Below are 23043 nucleotides of genomic sequence, written 5' to 3'. Positions count from 1 at the left end.
GTCCTCGAAAAAACCTTTTGCCTTCGCTCTGATTAACTCAGCTATCTCCACCAAGAAACAGTCACCCCAGTCTACACATGTTGATAGATCAGGCTGGCTTGAGATTTCCCCTTTGTCTCGCCGGCCACATGGCATTTCCTTTGTTTACTCCTTTCCCAGATTCCTTTGTGCTCCCTCATCCTGCCTCCATCTCTCCTGATTGGCTGTCGCCACCAGGTGGCAGAGGTCTCCCCATTGGTTCCTACGGACCACTGGAGCCCATCGCCCAATCATGGCAGGGAACAACAGGGAAGCCGGGGCGGGGAGTTTGAACTCTGCAACTTTGAATTTGCTATAAATATTACTGAATTGGTGTACTCCATCATTGGTTGAGAGGCCCTGCTCGCGCTCCCACCTCCATCGCAGGTGCGACTGGTGGGGACGAGGGAGAGGGCCTTCTCGGTGGTGGCCCCTCGACTCTGGAACTCACTCCCCAAGGACATCAGGCATGCCCCAACTCTGGCAGTCTTTAGGAGGAGCCTGAAAAAGTGGTTGTTCCAGTGTGCCTTCCCAGAATAAGGAAACTCCCAGCAATATGTCCTTAAATGCACTTTATTATTGATCTAGGAATGTCTGCACGTCCTTTCCTCTCCGAATTCTACCCTAGTCATATTTCACCTGTTCATGCTCAGCATTATTTTTTAAATTTTAATTATTACATTCGGCCCAGCCATAGGTCTTTTAAACGTCGTTGTGTTACTGTAAATGTTTGTTGCTTATTTTTTTGTTATGAGTTTTATTTTATTGTTTGTATTACTGTTGTTATTATTTTTATTGCTGATGTATTGTGGGTTCGGCCTCATGTAAGCCGCACCGAGTGCCTTGGGGAGATGGTAGCGGGGTATAAATTATTATTATTATTATTATTATTATTATTATTATTATTATTATTGAGTCCACAGTGCTCTTTGGATGTAGGTGAACTACATATTTGTTTGTTTATTTATTTATTTATTTAAAACATGTATATTCCGCCCTTCTCACCCCGAAGGGGACTCAGAACGGAGCACAACATATACATGGCAAACATTCAATGCCTGGATACAATACATAAACATTAAAAAACATTTATCTCAATATCAAAATACACCATTTAAAATAGCACAATTTAAAACCGTCCTAGCCATCCGCATCAAATCCAATTGGCCCGGTCATCTTCCCCATTGTCGCTTCATTGCCCTGTCCCGAAAGCTTGCTCCCACAGCCAAGTTTTGACCCTCCTTCTAAAGGACAGGAGGGAGGGGCCGACCTGATCTCACCAGGAAGGGAGTTCCATAGCCGGGGAGCCATCACCGAGAAGGCCCTGTCTCTCGTCCCCACCAATCGCGCCTGTGGCAATGGCGGGACGGAAAGCAGGGCCTCCCCGGAGGATCTTAATCTTCGCGATGGTACATAGAGGGAGATGTGTTTGGACATGTAATTTGGGCTGGGGGTGTTTAGGGCTTTATAGGCCAAAGCCAGCACTTTGAATTGTGCCCAGTAGCAAACTGGCAGCCAGTGGAGCTGGCGTAACATGGGAGTTGTATACTCCCTGTATGTCACCTGGCTGCCTCTCGTTGGACTATTTGAAGCTTTCGAGCAGTCTTCAAAGGCAACCCCACATAGAGTGCGTTGCAGTAGTCTATTCTAGATGTAACGAGAGTGTGGACCACCGTGGCCAAATCCCAAATGCCCACCAAAGCCTTTCAGTATTTTCTGTTAGTCATGGGAGTTCTGTGTGCCAAGTTTGGCTCAATTCCATCGTTGGTGGAGTTCAGAATACTCTTTGATTGTAAGTTAACTATATATCCCAGGTTCAGTCAAAATTTCTGAGATCGGCTTTGCAGGTCCCTAAATGCGTCTCTAATGGCACCCTGCGACTATGAGAGTGGAGGCCAGGGTGTGGGTGGCCATACTCAACCTCTGGCTCAGACTATCCCGTGCACCCCTTGGCCTTGCCCCACTCACCATGGAGGATGACTTCCAATCCACATGGAAGCAGGCGGCAGCATCCAAAATCTCCTCATTGGGATTTTCTCCAGATCTACTACTCGCTATGGATTACAATCAAGCCAAAGCACGTATTAAACAACGTCTCGCAGACACAGAGCGACAACTAGATCTGGTCTCGGTTCTGACCTTCCTTATCAATGAAGACAGCAGATACCTTGCCTCCCTCCCCTATGGCATATTTAACAAACTTAGAGGTTCCTATTCATCAAAGGGCTTTCATCCTGGCTCGATGCCACGCTCTCCCATCGGCTGTACTTGAAGGGTGCTACCGGAAGATCCTTTTCCCAGAGGGACTCTGCTGCCCTGTGACTCGGGTCATGGAGAAACAACAGAACATGTGCTCCTTCAGTGCCCGATCTACAGGGATCTCCGTGCCAGGCTTATCTCACCTCTGTTATACTGAAGGGCCCCCCTTTAGTTAGGCACCCCAAGGCTGGTGGCAGAAAGCAAGCAGTCTCCGTGGGTGAAGCAAAAAATCTTTATTCAAGTGTGGCCACACAGGGAGAAACAGCCAAGACAGACCAGTGTCTTCAAAAAAGGCTGTCTCTGTCATTTGGACCTTTCAGTCCCCTTATATACATGTCTTTTCACTGTGTCCTGGGCACACACCTCTCTTATTGGATCAACCATTCAAAAACATGTTTTTCTCATATTTTGCCACTTCAGTGTCTTTCACTGCTAACCTTCTACAAACTACGTAAACACACACATTATTGTTACAGATAAGCATTTTGGGTGTTAACCCACCCTGAGTACTCCCTAGGCGTACTTGACAATACAGCATCTTGTGTCTTCTAGATACATTATCTCCTCTTAGCTTTTGGTCTTCTGCAGGCCAGAGGAGAGGGACAAGCCTCTCTCTTTTGGTTTGCATTTCAGCATTTAAACATTTCTGAGTTTTCTTAGCCCCTTCAATACAAGCACCCAGGCCATTCAGGACAATTTTATACCTCCCTGCTACTTGCAGATATTAATTCAGCTACAACCTACAATATTGCAAAGTTCTGTACACAATCCGTCAAGGAATGACTAGTCCCAAAAGTCAACTGTGTGTCCAGTAATCTTCTTCTCGAATCTACAATTTGGTGATGGATCTGGGCATTGTATGTTTTTACCCTGTTTCCCCTTCCTTTCTGCTCCCTCGCCCATATTGTGCTTCAGTAGTTATATTTATATTTTTAATGTACCAAACATACCAAGTTTGTATGAAAATGTGACTCTATTTCCTGTGCTGGTCAATGACCGAAATAAATGATTTGATTTGATTTGATATACATCCCAGGAACTACAACTCAAAATCAATCCCCTCCCAACCCCACTAGTATTCAAATGTGGGCATATTGGGTATTTGTGCCAAATTTGGTCCAGTGAATGAAAATATATCCTGCATATCAGATATTTACATGGCAATTCATAACAGTAGCAAAAATACAGTTATGAAGTCGCAACGGAAATCATGTTATGGTTGGGGGTCACCACAACATGAGGAACTGGATTAAGGGGTCGTGGCATTCGGAAGGTTGAGAAACATTGCACTAAACACTTGGGATGCATTTTGATATTTTCTGGTTCTGAACTATAGGACTGAATGGTGCTTTTAATGGGGATAGAAGGCAGTTGTTTCTTCAGTCCTGCGGCTTGACTCAGAACAACTCTCAATTCTAAGCACAGTTTCTGTGTCACCCCATAAAAAGTTCCATCCCATAACTTTTTGCTTACTTGCAAAATCTCCCAAAATTGGTGGGATTGCAAAGCACACGGCTGGCTAACGCTCGGAGAGTCGGCAATTCTACATTCGGAATAATTGCTCGCGCTTGTTTTGATACAGTCTTAATTCAATTGCAATGCCAATTTGGGCTTCCTCTGCCACTCTCCCCTCGAAAAATAAAAGTTAGTTGCTCAGCTCTTTTCATGCATCATTGTGAAATGATGTCCTAAATTTGCGGCAATTATGCGGCCCGGCAACAACAACAATTATTCATGTCTCTCTTTCTCTCTCTCTCTTTTTTATTTATTCTTTGTTTCCCCGGAAGCAGATGAAGTCATCGGATATTGACCAAGACCTGTTCACGGAAAGTTACTGCAAAGTGTGCAGCGCTCAGCTCATATCGGAATCTCAACGTGTGGCTCATTATGAGGTGAGAGAACCGCGGCGTGTCGTGTCAAGGGACAGAATCGGAAAGCCAGCCGCGCTTTGCAATTGCATTATAGTGGTTGAATTGCCTTCGCAGCCAATTCTTTTCCAATCTGAATTCCAGGGATGGCAGTCAATGCCTGAAATGACATAGGACCATAATGCACGAGACTGGAGAGAAAGGAAAGAGATCCTGTACAGAGGAAGGAAAAGATGGCATTGAGTGTCCTCAGATGATCTTTCCCTTGTGACAGTAGCCCTCTTGGGTGCATCTTCACTGTAGAGTTAATGCAGTTTCACATCACTATGGAATAGTTGTAGTCTGTTGTTGTAGTCTGGTGTGACATCATCATTCTTAGACAGAGAAGGCAGCAGAGTTTGCAAAACTACAACTTCCCTGATTATATAGCAGCGTTTCTCAACCTGGGGGTCACCAAGGACAATTGGAAAAAGTATGTTTCTGATGGTCTTAGGAACTCCTTTGGCAGAAAAGGCTGAATATCTCTCAGTCTGTCCTTCTCTTCCTTTTTGGAAATAGACAGGGAATCCTCCCACCAAAAGCCCTCCTCCGTTGTGATTGGCTGACTTCTCAGCCAAGGGGAGGTTTGTTTCTGAGACTCCAAGCAGGGAGGGGAGAGCAGGCGTGCTCGGCGTATGGCAGTGAGGTGTGGTCGACTGAGAGCAGGTGAGGCTGGAGGGAGTATCGTGCCAGAAAGTCCCTTCAAGACATTGGGGTTCTGTGTGGGAGGTTTGGCCCAATTCTATCATCACTGGGGTTCAGAGTTCTCTTTGATTGTGGGTGAACTATAATTCCCAGCAACTACAACTCCCAAATGTCAAGCACTATTTTCCCCCAAACTCAACTAATGTTCACAATTGGGCATACTGAGTATTCATGCCAAGTTTGGTCCAGATCCATCATTGTCTGAGTCCACAGTGCTCACTGGATGTAGGTGAACTACAACTCCAAACCTCAAGGCCAATGCCCACCAAACCCTTCCAGTATTTTCTGCTGGTCATGAGGGTTCTGTGTTCCAAATTTGGTTCAATTCAATCATTGGTGGAGTTCAGAATGCTCTTTGATTGTAGGTGAACTATAAATCCCTGCAAACCCTTCCAGTATTTTCTGTTGGTCATGGAGTTCTGTATGCCAAATTTTGTTCGATTCAATCATTGGTGGAGTTCAGAATGCTCTTTGATTGTAGGTGAACTATAAATCCCTGCAAACCCTTCCAGTATTTTCTGTTGGTTATGGGGTTCTGTGTGCCAAATTTGGTTTAATTCCATCATTGGTGGAGTTCAGAATGTTCTTTGATTGTAGGTGAACTATAAATCCCTGCAAACCCTTCCAGTATTTTCTGTTGGTCATGGAGTTCTGTGTTCCAAATTAGGTTCGATTCAATCATTGGTGGAGTTCAGAATGCGCTTTGATTGTAGGTGAACTATAAATCCCTGCAAACCCTTCCAGTATTTTCTGTTGGTCATGTAGTTCTGCGTGCCAAATTTGGTTCAATTCCATCATTGGTGGAGTTCAGAATGTTCTTTGATTGTAGGTGAACTATAAATCCCTGCAAACCCTTCCAGTATTTTCTGTTGGTCATGGAGTTCTGTATGCCAAATTTTGTTCGATTCAATCACTGGTGGAGTTCAGAATGCTCTTTGATTGTAGGTGAACTATACATCCCTGCAAACCCTTCCAGTATTTTCTGTTGGTCATGGAGTTCTGTGTGAGCCAAATTTGGTTCAGTTGAATCATTGGTGGAGTTCAGAATGCTCTTTGTTTGTAGGTGAACTATAAATCCCTGCAAACCCTTCCAGTATGTTCTGTTGGTCATGGAGTTCTGCGTGCCAAATTTGGTTCGATTCAATCATTGGTGGAGTTCAGAAAGCTCTTTGATTGTAGGTGAACTATAAATCCCTGCAAACCCTTCCAGTATTTTCTGTTGGTCATGAGAGTTCTGTGTGCCAAATTTGGTTCGATTCAATCATTGGTGTAGTTCAGAATGTTCTTTGATTGTAGGTGAACTATAAATCCCTGCAAACCCTTCCAGTATTTTCTGTTGGTCATGTAGTTCTGCGTGCCAAATTTGGTTCGATTCAATCATTGGTGGAGTTTAGAAAGCTCTTTGATTGTAGGTGAACTATAAATCCCTGCAAACCCTTCCAGTATTTTCTGTTGGTCATGGAGTTCTGTGTTCCAAATTTGGTTCGATTCAATCATTGGTGGAGTTCAGAATGCTCTTGATTGTAGGTGAAGTATAAATCCCTGCAAACTCTTCCAGTATTTTCTGTTGGTCATGGAGTTCTGTGTGCCAAATTTGGTTCGATTCAATCACTGGTGGAGTTCAGAATGCTCTTTGATTGTAGGTGAAGTATAAATCCCTGCAAACCTTTCTAGTATTTTCTGTTGGTCATGGAGTTGTGTGTGCCAAATTTGGTTCGATTCAATCATTGGTGGAGTTCAGAATGCTTTTTGATTGTAGGTGAACTATAAATCCCTGCAAACCCTTCCAGTATTTTCTGTTGGTCATGGAGTTGTGTGTGCCAAATTTGGTTCAATTCAATCATTGGTGGAGTTCAGAATGCTCTTTGATTGTAGGTGAACTATAAATCCCTGTAACTACAACTCCCAAATGACAAAACCAATAGGGCTGGGCGGTTTCGTTTCGTTAATTCATAACTCGTTAATAATTCGTTACTTTTTATTCAATCACAAAACATAACGAACCATTCTGGAGCAATTATTTTAAAAAACGAATTTTCAAAAACGTTTTGTAAATGCTTCGTATTTCGATATTGTATTCGTTTCGTTATTGTTTTGAGGTCGTTTCGTTATTATTTCCGCATGTCTGGGCCAGTTTTATGGTTTAATTAGTGAAAAAAAAATTATAATATCACACCAACAGTCAACAACAGAGGGAGAGGGAAGCTTCAGAAGGTTTTGGAGGTTTTTTAGCGTATTTCGCGTCCGCGTCCGCCATTAACTAATCAATTCGTTATTGTTTCGGAAATCGATTCGTTAATTTTTTACCATTTACAAAATTTTGTAAATATCGAACTTTTTAAAAGGAAAGTTTTGTAATTATTTTAAATATCAAAACAAAAAAAAAACCCCAAATACAAATCGATTTTAGAAACAAATTTTTCCGTTGTTACCCAGGCCTAAAAACCAATCCCCCCCAACCTCACCAGTAGTCAAATTTGGGTGTATTGGATCTAGTGAATATCCTGCCTATCAGATGTTTACATGACGATTCATGACAGTAGCAACATCACAGTTATGAAGGAGCAATGTAAATAATGTTATGGTTGGGGGTCACCATAACATGAGGAACTGTGTTAAGGGGTCACTGCATAAGGAAGGTTAAGAACCACTGGTGTAGAGGCTTTTGGGGGATGATTGTATCAAGGTTGGTGAGAAAAGGAAGGTTTGCTGAAAGACGATGGGATTAAAGAGCATAACATGTGTTTTAACTTCTGACCTTTCAAATAACGCTATGGTGATGGTAATGTGACTGGAGTGGGAATGGAAAGAATTCCAAACAGATGGATAAAACACCTGAACGCAGTTGCTGTAGGTAGGACATGGCACATTACGTGGTAAGGCTTTGCCGATTTATACGTCTGAGATAGCGGCCAATTCACTAATGATCCATAATTTCATTTTGTTGTGCCTTTTATGACCCGCAAGGGTGCCAAATGGCAGTGTCAAAATCTTGCATGATTCTAAGGTTCCAATTGAGAAACAATTATGGCGTAATATGCCGGACATAACTGTGGATGAGAAACAGAAAGCAATCTTGGGGAATCGCAGAGTCGAAGTTAAAGAGAAAGGAAAGACGATCAAATGTTAAGGCATACGTCTTGCGATTCAGTGGCCTGTCTCTGGGACAATTAGCGCTTAGGGAATAATTCCAAACAGACCAATTAAAGATCTGAATGAAATCGCCATAGGTGGGCTCATAATGGAATGATTGCCACCAAGGACATTACTTGGAAACGTAGGAGCAGAATTCCAAATGATCTTATCAGATTAGAGAGATGGCACACACATCAGCACAGATGTTCAGCATACATAAGTACTAGGGCTGGGCGGTTTCGTTTCATTAATTCGTAATTCGTTAATAATTCGTTAATTTTTTCAATTACAAAACGATAACGAACCATTCTGGAGCAATTATTAAAAAAAACGAATTTTCAAAAACGTTTTGTAAATGCTTCGTATTTCGATATTGTATTCGTTTCGTTATTGTTTTGGGGTCGTTTCGTTATTATTTCCGCATGTCTGGGCCAGTTTTATGGTTTAATTAGTGGAAAAAAATTATAATATCACACCAACAGTCAACAACAGAGGGAGAGGGAAGCTTCAGAAGGTTTTGGAGGTTTTTTAGCGTATTTCGCGGTCGCGTCCGCCATTAACGAATCGATTCGTTATTGTTTCGGAAATCGATTCGTTAATTTTTTACCATTTACGAAATTTTGTAGATATCGAACTTTTTAAAAGGAAAATTTTGTAATTATTTTAAATATCGAAACAAAAAAAAAACCCAAATACAAATCGATTTTAGAAACAATTTTTTCCGTTGTTACCCAGGCCTAATAAGTACACAACTTATCAGTTGGTTACAGATATGTTTGAGATACTAGGTTATTGTAGGTTTTTTCGGGCTATATGGCCATGGTCTAGAGAGGCATTTTCTCCTGACGTTTCGCCTGCATCTATGGCAAGCATCCTCAGAGGTAGTGAGGTCTGTTGGAACTAGGAAAAAGGGTTTATATATCTGTGGAATGACCAGGGTGGGACAAAGAACTCTTGTCTGCTGGAGCTAGGTGTGAATGTTTCAACTGACCACTTTGATTAGCATTTGATGGTAACTGGGGCAGTCTTTTGTTGAGAGGTGATTAGATGTCCTTGATTGTTTCCTCTCTGTTGTTGTGCTGTTGTAATTTTAGAGGTTTTTTAATAGACCCACCAAGAAAATCCAACAAATGCTAGGTTCGGCAAAGGACAAGAGGGATCCTCTTACTTCGGGAGGAGTCTACCATGTGCCATGTAGCTGTGGTCAAGTCTACAGAGGGACCACCAAACGCAGCATTGCCCAGACACGAATCAAGGGACGTGAAAGGTATTGCAGACGACTTCAACTAGAGAAGTCAGCCATAGCAGAGCACCTGAGGAACCAACCTGGACACAGCAGATTATTTGAGAACACAGAAATGCTGGACCACTCCAACAACCACCATGTCAGGCTACACAGAGAAGCCATTGAAATACACAAGCATGTGGACAATTTCAACATGAAAATGAACAAAAACTGGCTACCAGTTTTTAAAAACTCTAAAATCGCAACAGCACAACAACAGAGAGGAAACAATCGGGGACATCTAATTGCCTCTCAACAAAAGATTGCTCCAGGCACTGTCAGGCCATTATATGCTAATCAAGGTGGTCAGTTGAAACATTCACACCTCACTCCAGCAGACAAGAGCCCTTTGTCCCACCCTGGTCATTCCACAGATATATAAACCCTTTTTCCTAGTTCCAACATACCTCACTACCTCTGAGGATGCTTGCCATAGATGCAGGCAAAACGTCAGGAGAGAATGCCTCCAGAACATGGCCATATAGCCCGAAAAAAACCTACCACAACCCAGTGATTCCGGCCATGAAAGCCTTCGACAATACATGTTTAAGATAGTTTCTGTGCCATCCGGTCAGAACATCCCTCTTACAATAAACAGCAGGCAAGTGTTTGCAAATCTGTGATCTGTTGTTGTTTATTCGTTCAGTTGCTTCCAACACTTCGTGACCTCCTGGACCAGCCCAGGCCAGAGGTCCCTGTTGGCCATCACAACCCCCAGCTCCTTCAGAGTCAATGCAGTCCCTTCAAGGATGCCATCCATCCATCTTGCCCTTGGTCGGCCCCTCTTCCTTTTACCTTCCATGTGCCTCAGCATCATTGTCTTCTCCAAGCTTTCCTTTCTTCTCATGATGTGGCCAAAGGACTTCATTTTGGCCTCGAATACCCATCCCTCCAATGAGCAATTGGGCTTTCTTTCCTGGAGGATGGACTGGTTGGATCTTCTTGCGGTCTAAGGCACACTCAGAACTTTCCTCCAACACCACAACTCCAAAGCGCCTCTCTTCCTTCGCTCAGCCTTCCCTAAGGTCCAGCTCTCACATCCATAGGTTACTATGGCGAATACCATTGCTTTAACTATGCAGATCTTCATTGCCAGTATGATGTGTCTACTCTTCACTATTCTGTTGAGATGGGTCCTTGCTCTCCCCACAAGAAGGAAACGTCTTCTAATTTCCTGGCTGTAGTCCGCATCTGCTGTTATCTTCGCACCTAGAAATACAAAGTCTGTCACTGCCTCCATGTTTTCTCCCTCTATTTGCCAGTTATCCATCACTCTGGTTGCCATAATCTTGGGTTTTTGCCCTTTCTTCTTTCACCTTGGTGAGAAGGCTCCTCAGCTCCTTCTTGCTTTCAGGCATCAAAATGTTATCATCTGCATATCTAAGGTTGTTAATGTTTCTTCCAGCCATTTTAACTCCAGCCTTGGATTCATCAAGCCCCGCACATCACGTAGAATCATAGAATCATAGAATCAAAGAGTTGGAAGAGACCTCCTGGGCTATCCAGTCCAACCCCATTCTGCCAAGAAGCAGGAATACTGCATTCAAATCACCCCTGACAGATGGCCATCCAGCCTCTGTTTAAAAGCTTCCAAAGAAGGAGCCTCCACCACACTCCGGGGCAGAGAGTTCCACTGCTGAACGGCTCTCACAGTCAGGAAGTTAGATTCTTGTAGGTTTTTTCGGGCTATAGGGCCATGTTCTAGAGGCATTTCTCCTGACGTTTCGTTTGCATCTATGGCAAGCATCCTCTAAGGTAGTGAGGTCTGTTGGAAATAGGAAAATGGGTTTATATATCTGTGGAATGACTGGGGTAGGGCAAAGAGCTCTCTGCTGGTGTGAATGTTTCAGCTGACCACCTTCATTAGCATTTGAAGGCTTGGCTGAGCCTGGGAAAATGTTCTGTTGAGAGGTGTTAAGTCAGGAAGTTCTTCCTCGTGTTCAGATGGAATCTCCTTTCTTGTAGTTTGAAGCCATTGTTCCGTGTCCTAGTCTCCAAGGTAGCAGAAAACAAGTTTGCTCCCTCCTCCCTGTGGCTTCCTCTCACATATTGATACATGGCCCTCATCATATCTCCTCTCCTCCTTCTCTTCTTCAGGCTAAATATGCCCAGCTCCTTAAGCCGCTCCTCATAGGGCTTGTTCTCCAGACCCTTGATCATTTGAGTCGCCCTCCTCTGGACACACTCCAGCTTAGAGTCAATATCTCTCTTGAATTGTGGTGCCCAGAATTGGACACAATATTCCAGGTGTGGTCTAACCAAAGCGGAATAGAGCATGGGGAGCATGACTTCCCTAGATCTAGACACCATGCTCCGCCACATGATGTGTTTTGCATACGAGTTGAATAGATTGGGGGAGCGTATCCAGCCCTGCCACACTCCTTTCCCAATCTTGAACCAGCCTGTGATCTGAGCAGTCCCGAAGTCTAAAGAAGTGTATGCTCTGTGCTCCTCTCAGAGCTGATCACGTGAACTTCCTAACTACTCCTATTGATGAGTAGGAAACTGGTGGCAATTTCTTCTTTAGTTTGGGGGATATTTTGGCTTTCCAGACGCGGGAGACTCAGGCTCTAATGATGACGGTGTCAACAACTTGTTTCTGAAGACCGGCAGCGTGTAGGTGGAAGAAGAACATGATGCCGTCTTAGAATCAAAGAATCAAAGAATCAAAGAGTTGGAAGAGACCTCATGGGCCATCCAGTCCAACCCCCTGCCAAGAAGCAGGAATATTGCATTCAAATCACCCCTGACAAATGGCCATCCAGCCTCTGCTTAAAAGCTTCCAAAGAAGGAGCCTCCACCACACTCCGGGGCAGAGAGTTCCACTGCTGAACGGCTCTCACAGTCAGGAAGTTCTTCCTAATGTTCAGATGGAATCTCCTCTCTTGTAGTTTGAAGCCATTGTTCCATTGTGTCCTAGTCTCCATGGAAGCAGAAAACAAGCTTGCTCCCTCCTCCCTGTGGCTTCCTCTCACATATTTATACATGGCTATCATATCTCCTCTCAGCCTTCTCTTCTTCAGGCTAAACATGCCCAGTTCCCTAAGCCGCTCCTCATAGGGCTTGTTCTCCAGACCCTTGATCATTTGAGTCGCCCTCCTCTGGACACATTCCAGCTTGTCAATATCTCTCTTGAATTGTGGTGCCCAGAATTGGACACAATATTCCAGATGTGGTCTAACCAAAGCAGAATAGAGGGGTAGCATTACTTCCTTAGATCTAGACACTATGCTCCTCTTGATGCAGGCCAAAATCCCATTGGCTTTTTTTGCCGCCACATCACATTGTTGGCTCATGTTTAACTTGTTGTCCACGAGGACTCCAAGATCTTTTTCACACGTCCTGCTCTCAAGCCAGGCGTCCCCCATTCTGTATCTTTGCATTTCATTTTTTCTGCCAAAGTGGAGTATCTTGCATTTGTCTCTGTTGAACTTCATTTTGTTAGTTTTGGCCCATCTCTCTAATCTGTCAAGATCGTTTTGAATCCTGCTCCTGTCCTCTGGACTATTGGCTATCCCTCCCAATTTGGTGTCGTCTGCAAACTTGATGATCCTGCCTTCTAGCCCTTCATCTAAGTCATTAATAAAGATGTTGAACAGGACCGGGCCCAGGACGGAACCCTGCGGCACTCCGCTCGTCACTTCTTTTCAAGATGAAGAGGAAGCATTGGTGAGCACCCTCTGGGTTCGTCCACTTAACCAATTACAGATCCACCTCACCGTAGTTTTGCCTAGCCCACATTGGACTAGTTTCCTTGCCAGAAGGTCATGGGGGACCTTGTCAAAGAAGGCCTTCCTGAAATCCAGGTACGCTACATCCACGGCATTCCCCGCATCTTGAACAGAGTATGCTGTGTGCCTTGACACACATTCTCTGCCCTGTTTCAGCAACCTATTTCCTGGGGGAACGCAACAAAGAGAGAACACGAGGGATGCTCATTAGATCATTGTGAGCGATGGTGCCGCGTGATGCCGAGCGGAAGCCTGGTCATTGATGGGCGACACTAATGGACATTAAAAGGCTCTTGGGTGTCCTGAGTAGCTGGGCTGCCAATTGCATCAAACTACTAGGACAGAAAGATGGCACAAACCATGTTGTTTTCGCTGAGAGTGGGGATGTTGCTAAGAATGGGCTGAAAGCGGCAGTACTCCATTTGCTTGGCAGAATATGTCTCAGGATGCTGGTACATCAAATGATTTATTGTTTCCAAATCACGACCTTCCCAAATCACTGCAAGCTGGATAGCAAGTGTCCCAGATGCACGCAAAATATACAGCACAGTCCTTTCAAGGCAAACACATGTGTTTCTATCAACAGAGTCCAATTGCTTACATCTGACCTTATTTATTTATTTATTTATTTATTTACAGTTCTTATATTCCGCCCTTCTCACCCCGCAGGGGACTCAGGGCGGATTACAGTAAACACATATATGGCAAACATTCAATGTCAGTTTGACAAACAACATTTAACAGACAAAGGCTATTTAACTTTTTTTTTTCTGGCCGCCAGGGGAGCTGCTGCTTTTCATCGTCCATCAACGACACCGATGAAGTTCTTCCGCATTCCACATTCCCCGGAGTCTTCTTTCTTTATGGCCTCATAAATTAGTTAAATTTAGCCTCCCACACAAGGTGGTCCCTTATTTTCCTACTTGACAGATGCAACTGTCTTTCGGGTTGCAAAGGTCGACAACGGGCTACACAATGGCTGGACACCCACTCCAACCCGGGCTGGCTTCGAACTCATGACCTTTTGGTCAGAGTGATCTTAATGCAGCTGACACTCAGCCAGCTGCGCCACAATCCCGGTATATTATTATTATTATTATTATTATTATTATTATATTAGTATTATTATTATTATTATTATTATTATTATTATTATTATTATTCACTGTGACACAGTGAAGACATCCGCCCTTGCGCTGTGCTATTCTGCTGCAGAGTATGCATGCCCAGTGTGGAACACATCTCACCACACTAAAACAGTAGATGTGGCTCTTAATGAGACATGCTGCATTATCACGGGGTGTCTGCGCCCTACACCACTGGAGAAATTACACTGCTTAGCCGGTATTGCACCACCTGACATCCGCCGGGGAGTAGCAGCCAATAGTGAAAGGACCAAGGCAGTGACATCTCCAGCTCATCCCCTGTTTGGGTATCAGCCAGCAAATCAACGACTTAAATCAAGACATAGTTTTCTTAGATCTACAGAGACACTCGCTGGAACACCCCAGCAAGCAAGAGTCCAAAAGTGGCAGGCTCAAACCCAGAACCTCAATCCGTGGGTGATACCAGATGAGTGACTCCCCCCTGGGCACACAGAAGACTGGGCGACTTGGAAGGCGCTGAACAGACTGCGCTCTGGCACCACGAGATGCAGATGCAAGCAAAATATACAGCAGAGTCCTTTCAAGGCAAACACATGTTTTTCTATCAACAGAGTCCAATTGCTTACATCTGACCTTTTATTATTATTATTATTATTATTATTATTATTATTATTATTCACTGTGACACAGTGAAGACATCTGCCCTTGCACTGTGCTACTCTGCTGCTGAGTACGCATGCCCAGTGTGGAACACATCTCACCACACTAAAACAGTAGATGTGGCTCTTAATGAGACATGCTGCATTATCTCGGGGTGTCTGCGCCCTACACCACTGGAGAAATTACACTGCTTAGCCGGTATTGCACCACCTGACATCCGCCGGGAAGTAGCAGCCAAGAGTGAAAGGACCAAGGCAGTGACATCTCCAGCTCATCCCCTGTTTGGGTATCAGCCAGCAAATCAACGACTTAAATCAAGACATAGTTTTCTTAGATCTACACTCGCTGGAACACCTCAGCAAGCGAGAGTCCAAAAGTGGCAGGCCCAAACCCAGCACCTCAATCCGTGGGTGATACCAGATGAGAGACTTCCCTCTGGGCACACAGAAGACTGGGCGACTTGGAAGGCGCTGAACAGACTGCGCTCTGGCACCACGAGATGCAGAGCCAGCCTCCAGAAATGGGGCTACAGGGTGGAATCCTTGGCATGCGAGTGCGGAGAAGAGCACACCACTGACCACCTGCTGCAATGCACCCTGAGCCCTGCCACATGCACCATGGAGAACCTCCTTGCGGCAACACCAGAGGCACTCCAAGGGGCCAGATACTGGTCAAAGGACATTTAACTAACTACCAAGTTTGCAAAATCTGTTTTTTTTTGTATTGTCGAAGGCTTTCATGGCCGGAATCACTCAGTTCTTGTGGGTTTTTTCGGGCTATATGGCCATGTTCTAGAGGCATTTCTCCTGACGTTTCGCCTGCATCTATGGCAAGCATCCTCAGAGGTAGAGGTCTGTTGGAATAAGGACAATGGGTTTATATATCTGTGGAATGGCTGGGGTGGGGCAAGGAGCTCTTTCCTGCTGCAGTTAGGTGTGAATGTTTAGCTAATCACCTTCATTAGCATTTGAAGGCCTGCCTGAACCTGGGAAAATCTGTTGCTGGGAGGTGTTAATCTGTGCCTGGAATTTGTTTTGTTTTGTTTTAATCTCTGTGTTTGTTTTGTTCTGTTAGAATTGTAACACAATGGTATGGTTGCTGATGACACGATAAATAAATAATAAATAAATAAATAAATAATAATAATAATAATTATTATTATTATTATTATTGTCAGACCCCACTTTATCTCTCCTGCAGGAGATTCAAAGCAGCTTAACATAAGAGCATCAGCATACAATTTAAAATCTACAGTCCAGTGGTTCTCAACCTTCCTAATGCCACGACCCCTTAATACACTTCCTCATGTTATGGTGACCCCCAACCATAAAATTAGTTTCGCTGCTACTTCATAACTGTCATTTTGCTTCTGTTATGAATAGTAATGTAAATATCTGATATGCAGGATGTATTTTCATACACTGGGCCAAATTTGGCACAAATACCCAATACACCCAAATTTAAATACTGGTAGGATTGGGGGAGGGTATTGATTTTGTCCTGTGGGAGTTGTAGTTCCTGGGATTTATAGTTCACCTACAATCAAAGAGCATTCTGAACTCCACCAACGATGGAATTGAACCAGACTTGGCACACAGTACTCCCATGACCAAGAGAAAATACTGGAAGGGTTTGGTGGACATTGACCTTGAGTTTTGGGAGTTGTAGTTCACCTACATTCAGAGAGCACTGTGGACTCAAACAATGATGGATCTGGACCAAACTTGGCACAAATTCTCAATATGCCCAAATGTAAACACTAGTAGGGTTTGGGGAAAATAGACCTTGACATTTGGAAGTTGTAGTTGCTGGGATTTATAGTTCACCTACAATCAAAGAGCATTCTGAACTCCACCAATGATGGAATTGAACCAGACTTGGCACACAGTACTCCCATGACCAAGAGAAAATACTGGAAGGGTTTGGTGGACATTGACCTTGAGTTTTGGGAGTTGTAGTTCACCTACATTCAGAGAGCACTGTGGACTCAAACAATGATGGATCTGGACCAAACTTGGCACAAATTCTCAATATGCCCAAATGTAAACACTAGTAGGGTTTGGGGAAAATAGACCTTGACATTTGGAAGTTGTAGTTGCTGGGATTTATAGTTCACCTACAATCAAAGAGCATTCTGAACTCCACCAATGATGGAATTGAACCAGACTTGGCACACAGTACTCCCATGACCAAGAGAAAATACTGGAAGGGTTTGGTGGACATTGACCTTGAGTTTTGGGAGTTGTAGTTCACCTACATCCAGAGAGCACTGTGGACTCAAACAATGATGGATCTGGACCAAACTTGGCACAAATTCTCAATATGCCCAAATGTAAACACTAGTAGGGTTTGGGGAAAATAGACCTTGACATTTGGGAGTTGTAGTTGCTGGGATTTATAGTTCACCTACAATCAAAGAGCACTCTGAACCCTGCCAGCGATTGAATTGGGCCAAACCTCCCACAGGGAACCTCCATGACCAACAGAAAATACTGTGTTTTCTTGTGGTCTTTGGTGACCCCTCTGACACCCCCTCGCGACCCCTCCAGGGGTCCCGACCCCCAGGTTGGGAAACACTGATCTACACACATTGTTTAGTGAACTCACAGATTCAGGTTTCACCTAAAATATCCAGAGGCTTTAATCTTCACCCTTGCAATATAAACAAATATACCATCAGGATACACAAGGTGAACTCTCCATGTACTTACAAACAATCAGTTGTGTGTAGGTTAAAGCCAGCACTTTGAATTGTGTTCGGAAGCTGATTGGCAGCCAGTGGGGCTGGTGTAACAAGGGAGTTGTGCACTCCCTGTAACACACTTCCGTAAACAACATGGCTGCTGATCGTTAGACTGATTGAAGCTTCTTCAGTCTTCAGAGGCAACCCCACGTAGAGTGCGTTGCAGTAGTCTATACGAGATGTAACCAGAACGTGGACTACCGTAGCCAAGTCAGACTTCTCAAGGTACGGGCGCAGCTGGCGCACAAGTTTTAGCTGTGCAAAAGCACTGAGAAACTTGTGGACAATATTTATTTATTTATTTATTTATTTATTTACTTCGCTTATATACCGCAATTCTCCGCCTAATGGCGACTCGTTGCGGTGTACAACATAGAAAAACAGGTGCAAAATACAACATAAAATGAAATAATCCACAGTACATCATTATCAAAACATCTCATCAAAAACATACAACATTACTATAAGCCATTCCGAGTCGTCTCATCGTCAAGTTCACAATCCGATACCATTTCCGTTGTTCCATTCCTATGGTCGAGTTACCAGTCATTGCACTTCTATTCAAATGCCTTCTTAAACAACCAGGTCTTTAGCTTCCTGCGGAATATCAACAGGGAGGGGGCTAGCCTGATGTCCACGGGAAGGGTGTTCCACAGCCGAGGAGCCACCACCGAGAAGGCCCTATCTCTCGTCCCCGCCAGCTGTGCCTGTGACGCAGGCGGGATCGAGAGCAGGGCCTCCCCGGAAGATCTCAAAGTCCTCGTGGGCTCATAGGCCGAGAGGCGGTCAGTTAGGTATCTTGGGCCGGAACCGTTTAGGGCTTTATAGGCCAATGCCAGTATAAAGGCACGTCGTGTGGCCAAACAATATCTCTGGACAGGGGGTAAAGCAGATCCCACCAACTGTCTCTCCGATATAAAGAATTCACACCACTTTGGCACCAATATAACGTTTGAGGGGATGTCTCTCTGATTAACTTCCGCTGCCACCATAAATAAATGTACAGGAACACTCTAGCTGTAAAATCTTAAAATGGTTTTAAAGATCACCAAGCACTGGGTTTTAATATTTCTTCTTATGTGCTTCCTTAAAGGAAAACAAGTTGAGGTTGAATGGAGAAAACTATATCCACAAATGGTACACTTGACTCAGGCTTTTAAGTTTTAAAATAAACAAGGAAAGTTTATTGATATAAATACAGAAGAAAGTAGATGCTGGTTAAAAGCTTGATCCCCAGGTTTCAGCGGTGACCAGGGGAGCATTTGCACAGCTTAGGCTCGTGCGCCAGCTGCGCCCGTATCTCGGGAAGTCTGACTTGGCCACGGTGGTACACGCTCTTGTCACATCCCGCCTTGACTACTGCAACGCTCTCTACGTGGGGCTGCCCTTGAAGACGGCCCGGAAGCTTCAGCTGGTCCAGCGTGCGGCAGCCATGTTACTAACTGGAGCGGGTAGCAGGGAGCACACAACGCCCTTGTTGTCCCAGCTCCACTGGCTGCCGATTTGCTACCGGACCCAATTCAAGGTGCTGGTCTTGGCCTACAAAGCCCTAAACGGTTCCGGCCCAAAATACCTTTCTGACCGCATCTTGGCCTACGAGCCCACGAGGACCTTGAGATCGTCTGGGGAGGCCCTTCTCTCGATCCCGCCTGCATCACAGGCACGGCTGGCGGGGACGAGGGAGAGGGCCTTCTCGGTGGTGGCCCCCCGGCTGTGGAACACTCTCCCGGCACACATCAGACAGGCGCCCTCCCTCATGTCCTTTCGAAAAAGCCTTAAGACCTGGCTGTTCGCTAAGCAACAACATTACGGTAATGAGAACTGGAATGGTATAAGGAAGATGAGACTGGCTATGATTCTACTAAGAGACGAAGCGGATTTTTATGTAGTTTGTATTTGTTGTATAGTCATATGTTGTTGATACTGGTCTCTGTAACTGTCTTTTTATGTGTACTGTACACCGCCATGAGTCGCCCGTAAGGGCTGAGAATGGCGGTCAATAAGTGCATCTAATAAATAAATAAATAAATTGATGGTTACAGAGAATTTCTGGCTTGTCTTTAAAGCGTAATGGTTACATGTGAATGTCCTTTCTTTGTTACTAATACAGAGAGTTTCTTCTTTAAAACAAAACCAAGTATACTTGACAGGAGCTGAATCTCTGTCAAGATACAACTGTAGCTTAGCTACCCTCAACTGAGGCCTAGCTAACTACACTCCAGCTATCTCTCCCTGATAGCTGTACCAGTTTGCTACAGCTTCTATTTGCTGGCAAACCTAAGGCAAACTGCCTACTCTTAACACGAACTCCTAAAACTACCTTCCTATTCCTACTCTCAAACAACAACAGACTGACTGAAAAAGCCTCCTTCTTTCCCTCCAAACAGTCTAACTCCGCCCCCCTTTAATAAACCAATCCTGGCTGTTCTAAGGCTGTCTCAGGCCTAGGCCACTCCCCCTCTCTGAAATGGTGCTTTCCCTAAACTAAAATGGCTCCTGCTGCCCTCTGCTAGGCCCTCCAAAGCTGCAACTAACTGGCCTGCCTCTCCTAGGCCCTACCACCCAGGCTGGAAAGGCAAGGGGTCTTTACAGCCAGCACCTTGAATTGAGCCCGGTAGCAGATCGGCAGCCAGTGGAGCTGGTACAGCAGGGGGGTGGTATGCTCCCTGCGTCCCGCTCCTGTTAGTATCATGGCTGCCGCACGTTGGACCAATTGGAGCTTCCGAGCCGTCTTCAAGGGCAACCCCACGTAGAGAGCGTTGCAGTAGTCTAAACGGGATGTAACCAGAGCGTGGACTACCGTGGCCAAGTCAGACTTCCCAGACAATAATATGTGCCCTTTGGCATGTTTGGCATGTGCAGTACTGTATACATATGGATTTCCACCTTTGAATGGGAACGAGACTTGCAACCTGACAGTGAACCAGGATGAGTTAGTATGCCTGTGGGTTTTTGAGAAATGTTGCAAGGATACAGCTGAGTATTGTCCCCTCCCTTGGCAAAAACAAGCCTCGACTTTTGGTAATTTATGTCTTTTTTTTCGGTGACAATAAAATGGGTCCCTTCCTAATTGGTATTCTTGCCGTCTCTTAAAACAAAGGAAAGAAACTGACCTAGCAGTTTGACTTTGCAATAGCGGAACCGAATTAATGCAAAATGAAACCATCAACAAACAGACGGGGAAAAAAAGAGGAGCAATTTTTGTCTTTCAGTAATTTTATTGCTGGATTCGCTGTACTTTGACCTTACAGCAAATGTCTGCTGTCACGTTGCCTGTGAACGAACGCTCGCTTGAGTTGTTCCTGCTGCAGATCGAGAAGGCAGGTGATTATTTGGAAATAAATTTTTCCACTTCCCCTCCTGAAACAAAATTGCACTTGGGTGGGAGTTTGGGCTCAGAGTCTTATCATCAGCATTCCTATTCAAATCGGTTAGGTTTCCTCCCACCGAAAAGTATGGAAAATTACCAATGCGTGGTGGCGCAGTGGGTTAAAGCACTGAGCTGCTGAGCTTGTTGATCGAAAGGTTGCAGGTTCGATTCCGGGGAGCGGCGTGAGCTTCCGCTGTCAGCCCTAGCTTCTGCCAACCTAGCAGTTCGAAAACATGCAAATGTGAGTAGATCAATAGGTACTGCTCCGGCGGGAAGGTAACGGCGCTCCATGCAGTCATGCCTATGGCCACATGACCTTGGAGGTGTCTACGGACAACGCTGGCTCTTCGGCTTAGAAATGGAGATGAGCACCACACCCCAGAGTCAGACATGACTGGACTTAGTGCCAGGGGACCACCTTTACCTATGCTTTGTCAAGGGTACAATTTGCCCCCCCGCTAAATCGAATGCTTTGTTGGAAACATCCTGCTTTTTAACGGCAGGTGAGGAGTTGGGTGGGGTTTGGGAGGAATGAATTGGATGTCTTTTTTTAACATGGCATGAGCTACACTTTTGGAACTGTAACAAAGTTATGTTGCAAAAGTAAGGTAAGGAATGAGTTGGAGGGGGGGGGGGGGAGTCAGGACTGGGGTAGCAATGGGTTGCATTTTCTCCAAGTAAGGAGGAGAGAGCAGGCATGCATGGCACATGGCAGTGTGGAACACATGTGTGGGCAAGGGTGAGCGTGCAAAGCTGGAGGCAGTCTCACACCAGCAAGCCTCTTCAAGGCATGTGGGTTCTGTGTGGGAAGTTTGGTTCAACTCCATCACTGGTGGAGTTCAGAATGCTCTTTGATTGTAGGTGAACTATAAATCCCAGCAACTACAAATCCCAAATGTCAAGGTCTATTTCCCCCAAACTCCACCAGTATTCACATTTGGGTATGTTGAGTATTTGTGCCAAGTTTGGTCCAGATCCATCATTGTTTGAGTCCACAGTTCTCTCTGGATGTAGGCGAACTACAACTCCAAGACTCAAGGTCAATGCCCACCGAACCCTTCCAGTATTTTCTGTTGGTCATGGGAGTTCTGTGTGCCAAGTTTGATTCAATTCCATCATTGTTGGAGTTCAGAATGCTCTTTGATTATAGGTAAACTATAAATCCCAGCAACTACAAATCCCAAATGTCAAGGTCTATTTTTCCTAAACTCCTCCAGTGTTCACATTTGGGCATATTGAGTATTTGTGCCAAATGTGGTCCAGATCCATCATTGTTTGAGTCCACAGGGCTCTCTTCATGTAGGCGAACTACAACTCCAAAACTCAAGGTCAATGCCCACCGAACCCTTCCAGTATTTTCTGTTGGTCATGGGAGTTCTGTGTGCCAAGTTTGATTCAATTCCATCATTGTTGGAGTTCAGAATGCTCTTTGATTATAGGTAAACTATAAATCCCAGCAACTACAAATCCCAAATGTCAAGGTCTATTTTCCCCAAACTCCACCAGTATTCACATTTGGGCATGTTGAGTATTTGTGCCAAGTTTGGTCCAGATCGATCAGTGAGTCCACAGTTCTCTCTGGATGTAAGTGAACTACAACTCCCAAACTCAAGGTCAATCCCCACCAGACCCTTCCAGTATTTTCTGTTGGTCATGGGAGTTCTGTGTGGGAAGTTTGGTTCAATTCCATCATTGGTGGGCTTCAGAATGCTCTTTGATTGTAGGTGAACTATAAATCCCAGCAACTACAAATCCCAAATGTCAAGGTCTATTTTTCCTAAACTCCTCCAGTGTTCACATTTGGGCATATTGAGTATTTGTGCCAAATGTGGTCCAGATCCATCATTGTTTGAGTCCACAGGGCTCTCTTCATGTAGGCGAACTACAACTCCAAACCTCAAGGTCAATGCCCACTGAACCCTTCCAGTATTTTCTGTTGGTCATTGGAGTTCTGGGTGCCAAGTTTGGTTCAATTCCATCATTGTTGGAGTTCAGAATGCTCTTTGATTTTAGGTAAACTATAAATCCCAGGAACTACAAATCCCAAATGTCAAGGTCTATTTTCCCCAAACTCCACCAGTATTCACATTTTGGCATATTGAGTATTTGTGCCAAGTTTGGTCC

General features: G+C 44.6%; 1 protein-coding gene across 3 annotated transcripts in view; it reads left to right on the top strand.

Moving 5' to 3' along the window:
- ZMAT4 (zinc finger matrin-type 4) overlaps positions 1-23043 on the top strand; it is a 339798-nt gene that overhangs the window by 111674 nt on the left and 205081 nt on the right. For 2 of the 3 annotated variants that reach the window (XM_067470599.1, XM_060787295.2), the window contains exon 2: positions 4068-4169. In XM_067470599.1, the coding sequence (XP_067326700.1) occupies positions 4068-4169 (102 nt within the window). Of the gene's footprint in view, positions 1-4064; positions 4170-23043 lie in introns of all 3 variants that reach the window. The other variant, XM_067470600.1, reaches the window with a different exon arrangement.

Source organism: Anolis sagrei, chromosome 7 (assembly GCF_037176765.1).
Source record: "Anolis sagrei isolate rAnoSag1 chromosome 7, rAnoSag1.mat, whole genome shotgun sequence".
Lineage (NCBI taxonomy): Eukaryota > Metazoa > Chordata > Lepidosauria > Squamata > Dactyloidae > Anolis > Anolis sagrei.
This window is presented reverse-complemented; position numbering and strand designations above follow the sequence as displayed.